The following is a 7,613-nucleotide window of genomic DNA, read 5'->3' on the forward strand; positions in this document are numbered from 1 at the left end:
TTAACACGTTGGTAAAGCTGTACTTATCATCACAACTATCCACTGTATCCAGGTAAATTATACCTTGTTTTTCTTGCAGTTTTTTTTAGGCCAAATTGAGCTTTTATTTGGTGGTAAAAAGAAATTAGTATTTTTTTTATTATTATTATTATCAAAGAAAAACTATAGCTTCTTCTTTGTAATCTTATTATATTTTATTCTATTTTCTTTTTGCTTATATTTCTTTGTAATTTCTTGGAAAACAATAAAAAAAAAATTGTTCTAAATTTAGTTGTATATTTTTTGCTATTATCATGACTTATTCCCAATGAGCAAACCAGAACACATTCTCCTACTCCTGACGATCACAGCAAAATCACATATGTGTATATTATTTGTTGTTTGTACCCATAGTAAAGCCCAGAAACAATAGTGCAAATTTTGCTTTTTATCCTACCTAAAATGCACTGACACTGATAGTAAAGCCTTTACCCCAACCTTTGATCCTGACTTTGACTCTGACCTTTGACCCTAGCATTGACTGTAAACTTAAACCCTAACACTGACCTAGATCAAATCCAGATCTAGCTATTTTAGCCTTATTTTTTAGTTAATTAATGTTTTTATACACGCTTTTCTTTTTTTTTTTTCAATTTTAAATAAATGCAATGTGTATTGTAGAGAAGACAACACAGAGGTGGGTTGTACAGGGACTGATCACTGTAATAGCTAATCACAGGCTATCACACCTCACAGTTTCTGATTGTTAGTACAAGACCTAGAGCTCTCAGTGCTCAGTACACTGTGGCTGTCCCAGCATACCTGCAGTGCATGGGTAGAGTCCTTATGGGTCAAGTCCAAAGATGGAAAGTCCAGAAAGGCAATGTCCATGATGACAGTATCCAGATGAGTCTGCGTTCCCAGGAGCTGACAATAAGTACCAGTGAACCTCTTCTTCTCTCTCTTCATCTGTAACTCTAGGCCACCCCAGGGCCACAGATTCCTCTCCTTTTTATAATACATAGAATGGGAGGCTGGACCCCCAAAAAATTAGCCGGCAGAAAATATATTAACCCCTTCCCCTGACTTGAGCAGCGAACACTGACAAGCTAACTCACAGTAGGCAACATGCTCTAGATGAGTGAACTCCCAACTATACTGATGATCTGGTGATGTACAATACAGGGGAGTCCTCTAGATCAGTGGTTCTCAACCCTGTCCTCAATTACCCCCAACAGGCAGATTATCCAGTCATGTACAATACAGACGAGTCCTATAGATGAGTGAACTGTCCTATATACTGATGATCTGGTGACATACAATACAGAGGAGTCCTCTAGATTAAAGTGACCAGATTTTTTTAAAAATCCGGGGACATATTTATTTTTTACTAGCAATGGCGGCAATCAGCAACTCTCTGCCCATCGCTGCCCTCATCACAGCCTGTCAAGTCTTACTCTTTGGGCCCCGGGTACTACTGGGTGGGGAGCGGAGGAAGATCACTCCACCAGGGACTGGCTGGGACTTGAGCCAAGGCAGAAGAACATGAGAGCGGAGCTGGATGGGCATGCACCTGAAACTGAATAAATATGCCCTCTGCTCTGACCATCACATGATCATCAGAAAGGGGCATGGATAATGCAAACAAATACACCCCCCCAGGGCTGGACTGGGAAAGAAATTTGGCCCTGGACTTCATCCAGACCGGCCCACTTACATTTTGAGTGTCCCCTGAGCAGCCCCCTTACATCAGAGTGTCCCATCGGCAGCCCCCTTACATCAGAGTGTCCCATCGGCAGCCCCCTTGCATCAGAGTGTCCCATCACCACCCCTTACATCAGAGTGTCCCATCGGCACCCCCTTACATCAGAGTGTCCCATCGGCACCCCCTTACATCAGAGTGTCCCATCGGCACCCCCTTACATCAGAGTGTCCCATCGGCACCCCCTTACATCAGAGTGTCCCATCGGCACCCCCTTACATCAGAGTGTCCCATCGGCACCCCCTTACATCAGAGTGTCCCATCGGCAGCCCCTTACATCAGAGTGTCCCATCGGCAGCCCTCTTACATCAGAGTGTCCCATCGGCAGCCCCTTACATCAGAGTGTCCCATCGGCACCCCCTTACATCAGAGTGTCCCATCAGCAGCCCCTTTACATCAGAGTGTCCCATCGGCAGCCCCCTTTACATCAGAGTGTCCCATCGGCAGCCCCCTTTACATCAGAGTGTCCCATCGGCACCCCCTTACATCAGAGTGTCCCATCACCACCCCTTACATCAGAGTGTCCCATCGGCACCCCCTTACATCAGAGTGTCCCATCGGCACCCCCTTACATCAGAGTGTCCCATCAGCAGCCCCCTTACATCAGAGTGTCCCATCAGCAGCCCCCTTACATCAGAGTGTCCCATCAGCAGCCCCCTTACATCAGAGTGTCCCATCAGCAGCCCCCTTACATCAGAGTGTCCCATCAGCAGCCCCCTTGCATCAGAGTAGCCCATCAGCAGCCCCCTTGCATCAGAGTAGCCCACTGAACCATCGGCCCACCGGGAAACTCCCTGTAGTCCCAATGGCCAGTACATGCCTGCACCCCCCTAAGCTAGTAGGAGCGACAGAGCAGCGGTGTGTAATTCAGATTATTTTTTTTTTTATTCTGCACTGACTGTCTTTGAAATTGCCCCAGCCCCTGTTCAAATACAATCCAGGGACAAAACCGGGGACAGACTTGGTCCAGGGACAGTGTCCTCAATCCGCGGACTGTCCCCAGAAACCGGGGATGTCTGGTCACCCTACTCTAGATCAGTGATCTATTCTCTATACTGATTATGCAGTGATGTACAATACAGGGGAATCCTCTAGATCAGTGGTCATCAACCCTGTCCTCAGGGCCCACTAACAGGCCCGGTTTGTAAGATAACTGAAATACATCTCAGGTGATATAATTTGCTGCTCAGTGATTGCAGTATTCTAGTCTACATCTCCCCAAGGTAATAGATAAAACTTGGCCTGTTAGTGGGCCCTGAGGACAGGGTGGATGATCACTGGTCTAGATGAGTGAACTGTCCTCTGTAGTGATGATCTAGAGATGTTGATGTACAATACAGAGGAATCCTCTAGATGAGTGAACAGCTCTTTATACTAATGATGTATGATACAAATGAGTACTCTAGATATGTGAACTCTCCTCGATCGGGATGATCCAGTGATGTGCAATACATAGAAGCTCTCTAGATATGTGATCTATTCTCTATACTGATGATCCAGTGATATACAATACAAGGAGCCCTCTAGATGAGTGATCTACTCTATACTAATGATCTGGTGATGTACAATACAAAGGGATCTTCTACATAAGTGAACTCTCCTCTATAAGGATGATCCAGTGATGTACAATACAGAGGAGCCCTCTAGGTGAGTGATCTGTTCTCTGATGATCCAGTGATGTACAATACAGAAGAGCCCTCTAGGTGAGTGATCTGTTCTTTGATGATCCAGTGATGTACAATACAAAGGAGCCCTCTAGAAGAGTGATCAGATCATACTAATGGTCTAATGATGTACAATATAGAGGAGTCCTCTAGATGGGTGATCAGATCACGCTGATGGTCTAATGATCAGATCACACTGATGGTCTAATGATTTACAACACAGAGGAGTCCTCTATATGGGTGATCAGATCACACTGATGGTCTAATGATTTACAACACAGAGGAGTCCTCTATATGGGTGATCAGATCACACTGATGGTCTAATGATGTAGAACACAGAGGAGTCCTCTATATGGGTGATCAGATCACACTGATGGTCTAATGATGTAGAACACAGAGGAGTCCTCTATATGGGTGATCAGATCACACTAATGGTCTAATGATGTAGAACACAGAGGAGTCCTCTATATGGGTGATCAGATCACACTGATGGTCTAATGATGTAGAACACAGAGGAGTCCTCTATATGGGTGATCAGATCACACTGATGGTCTAATGATGTAGAACACAGAGGAGTCCTCTATATGGGTGATCAGATCACACTGATGGTCTCATGATGTACAATACTACAGAGGATCTGATGCTGTGTTCGTGTCATGAAGTTTGCAGGTTTGCAGGGAGCTCTCTGCTGCCACCAGTGGCCGCTGTCCGCCTGTGCGCTCCTCCCGTGTACTGCCTGTTCTCCGGACTGTGCTCGGCTCCAGCTCGGCTCTGTGTCTCAGCCATGGCATCAGGGAACAGGGGATGGGAAAAGGAAGACGACCTACCGGTGTACCTAGCTCGCCCGGGCACCGCAGACCAAGTGGCCCGGGTGAAGTACGGAGGGATGTTCTGCAATGTGGAGGGGGCATATGAAAGTAAGACTCTAGACTTTGACTCTCTGAGTGTGGGGCAGAGAGGAGGCAGAAAGAGCAATGCTGGGCGTCCAGGGACAGGCAACCAGGAGGAGAAGAAGTGTGATCAGAGCAACAAAGAGGGGGACAACCAGGGAGTGGAGATCAAGACTTCTACTGGGAAGGAGATCCTACAGAATCTGACTGATCAGAAGGTAAGTGTCTCTGATCCCCCATGGGTAGGATCATGGTGGGTGGGTGGATGGTGAGGGCTCAATTGTAAGAAGTCCTGGGACACTTGTTAGTGCCATTGGATGGATGGTGAGGGCTCAATTGTAAGAAGTCCTGGGACACTTGTTAGTGCCATTGGATGGATGGTGAGGGCTCAATTGTAAGAAGTCCTGGGACACTTGTTAGTGCCATTGGATGGATGGTGAGGGCTCAATTGTAAGAAGTCCTGGGACACTTGTTAGTGCCATTGGATGGATGGTGAGGGCTCAATTGTAAGAAGTCCTGGGACACTTGTTAGTGCCATTGGATGGATGGTGAGGGCTCAATTGTAAGAAGTCCTGGGACACTTGTTAGTGCCATTGGATGGATGGTGAGGGCTCAATTGTAAGAAGTCCTGGGACACTTGTTAGTGACATTGGATGGATGAATTTGAGGGCTCAGATGTAGGAAGTTCCAGAACACTTGTTAGGGCTATTGGATGGATGGATGGATGGATGGATGGATGGATGGATGGTGAGGGCTCAGATGTAAGAATTCCTGGAACATTTGTTAGTGATATTCTATGGATGGTGAGGGCTCAGATGTAGAAGTTCTGGGACACTTGTTAGTGACATTGGATGGATGGATGAATGGATGGTGAGGGCTCAGATGTAGGAAGTCCTGGGACACTTGTTAGTGCCATTGGATGGATGGTGAGGGCTCAAATGTAGGAAGTAATGGGACACTTGTTAGTGACATTGGATGGATGGATGGTGAGGGCTCAAATGTAGGAAGTAATGGGACACTTGTTAGTGACATTGGATGGATGGATGGTGAGGGTTTGGATGCAGGAAGTAATGGGACACTTGTTAGTGACATTGGATGGATGGATGGTGAGGGTTTGGATGTAGGAAGTAATGGGACACTTGTTAGTGCCATTGGATGGATGGTGAGGGCTCAGATGTAAGAAGTCCTGGGACACTTGTTAGTGACATTGGATGGATGGATGGTGAGGGCTCAGACATAGGAAGTCCTGGGACACTTGTTAGTGACATTGGATGGATGGACGGATGTGAGGGCGCAGATGTAAGAAGTTATGGGACACTTGTTAGTGACATTGGATGCATGGATGGATGGATGGTGAGGGCTCAGACATAGGAAGTCCTGGGACACTTGTTAGTGATATTGGATGGATGGATGGTGAGGGCTCAGATGTAGGAAGTCATGGGACATTTGTTAGTGACATTGGATGGATGGATGGATGGTGAAGGCTCAGATGTAGGAAGTTATGGGACACTTGTTAGTGACATTGGATGGATGGATGGTGAGGGCTCAGATGTAGGAAGTCATGGGACACTTGTTAGTGACATTGGATGGATGAATGGATGTGAGGGCTCAGATGTAGTAAGTCCCGGGACACTTGTACCTTGTTGGAGTTATTGTGTGTGGAAGCTGGAAAGTTCCCGTATATCACCCAGGATTCCTCCCACTCCAGGCTGTGTGGATGGAGCTCACTTCGGTTATTGTCAGAGCTGGCCTGACACTCCTAGGGAGAAGAGCACACACTCTGCTCTGCAGTAGCACAACCAATTACCTCTTAGGCTACATTTTTACCAGTGATTTAGGCTTGTGGGAATTGCACTGGCAGAAATCTTTGGATTTGTACTGTGGCTGTGAGTGAATAGGATGACAGGTTGCTGACAGCTGCAGTTTTTTTGCGACTGTCTGCACACCTAGTGATTACTTGCAATGATCGCTGCTGCATGAACTTTGTAGGTATGCCTTCTGCTAGGCTTTTAATTATATTGGTGCCAATACTGAGCATTTGCATGGTGCAAATGCTCCCATACCTAAAACTGATACCTTTGCGGTGCAATTTGAGCCCATACCAAATGAATGAGTTCAAATCGTATTGCAAAGAATTGCATGTGATTTGAACAGGAATGTGGTGCGATTCCTGTCCGAATCACACCCAGTTTCCTACAACGCTCTTGTGTGAATCCAGGCTTGTCATAGTGACCTCAGCCTGGGTTCACTCAGGAGCAGTGACAGAAACCAAATGCAATTTGGACAGGAATCGCACCACATTCCTGTTCAAATCGCATAGGATTCTTTGCGATTTGAGCCCATTCACTTTGTATGGGCTCAGATCATACCGCAAAGGTAATGGTAATCGGCGAGTACTTGAGCACAAGTATCAGTACTTATACTCACCAATAAAAAAACAGTATTGGTGCAACCCTACTTAATGCCAGTGCTGACAGGTCTGCACACCCCATTGCCCCTGCTATCATCTTCTCTGCAGCTTCATCCACATCCGGTAACTTTTCTCTATGGGAGATAGATAGGCACTAATAATGGAACTCCTGCATATGTCCACCCTATTAGATTGTAAGCCCTTATGACCAGGGCCCTCTTAACCCACTTGTATTTGATTGTCTCATTGTACTGTCTCCTTTTAGATTGTAAAGTGCTGGGCAAACTGTTGGTGCTATATAAATCCTGTATAATAATAATATTGATATGTACACAGGAGTTGCACTATCCTGTCAATGGCACCATTGTTGACATCTTAAAGTGGTATTAAAGCCAAAATAAAAAATGTATTATATTGCAGCTTAACAATCATTAGGGTCCTTTCACACGGGGCGGATCAGTTCTGATCCGCCCCGTGGATGTCCGTTTGCTCAGCGGGGATCACTCCGCCGATCCCCGCTGAGCAGGGAGATGACAGGTCTGTCTCCGCACACTGTGCAGGGACGGACCTGTCACAGCGCTGCTCTCCCCTATGGGAGATCGGATGACGACGGACTGCAGTGCCCGTCGTCACCCGATCCGATCCGCAGACGGATGGAAAAATAGCTTTTTCCTCCGTCACACTTTTTCGGATCGGAGCGGGTCGGATGTCAGCGGACATGTCACCGCTGACATCCGACGCTCCATAGAGCTCTATGGAGCACCCGTTCAGGTCCGCCTGAAAAACTGACAGGCGGGCCTGAACGGGACGTTAGTGTGAAAGGGGCTTTAGACATGGCGGCTGCATTCCTTTTCATTTCTTAAGCCGCGTACACACGGGCGGATTGTCTGGCCAACTTAGTCCGTCGA

General features: G+C 46.8%; 1 protein-coding gene across 1 annotated transcript in view; it reads left to right on the plus strand.

Annotated features, from left to right (window-relative positions):
* Positions 1-4,156: 4,156 nt before the first annotated feature.
* DPYSL3 (dihydropyrimidinase like 3) overlaps positions 4,157-7,613 on the plus strand; it is a 223,975-nt gene continuing 220,518 nt past the window's right edge. The window contains exon 1 of the mRNA XM_077472957.1: positions 4,157-4,513. Within this exon, the coding sequence (XP_077329083.1) occupies positions 4,190-4,513 (324 nt within the window). The 5' untranslated portion in view covers positions 4,157-4,189. The remainder of the gene's footprint in view (positions 4,514-7,613) is intronic.

Source organism: Lithobates pipiens, unplaced genomic scaffold (assembly GCF_037356315.1).
Source record: "Lithobates pipiens isolate NorthernLeopardFrog02 unplaced genomic scaffold, aLitPip1_a1.2 Scaffold_8, whole genome shotgun sequence".
NCBI classification, from domain to species: domain Eukaryota; kingdom Metazoa; phylum Chordata; class Amphibia; order Anura; family Ranidae; genus Lithobates; species Lithobates pipiens.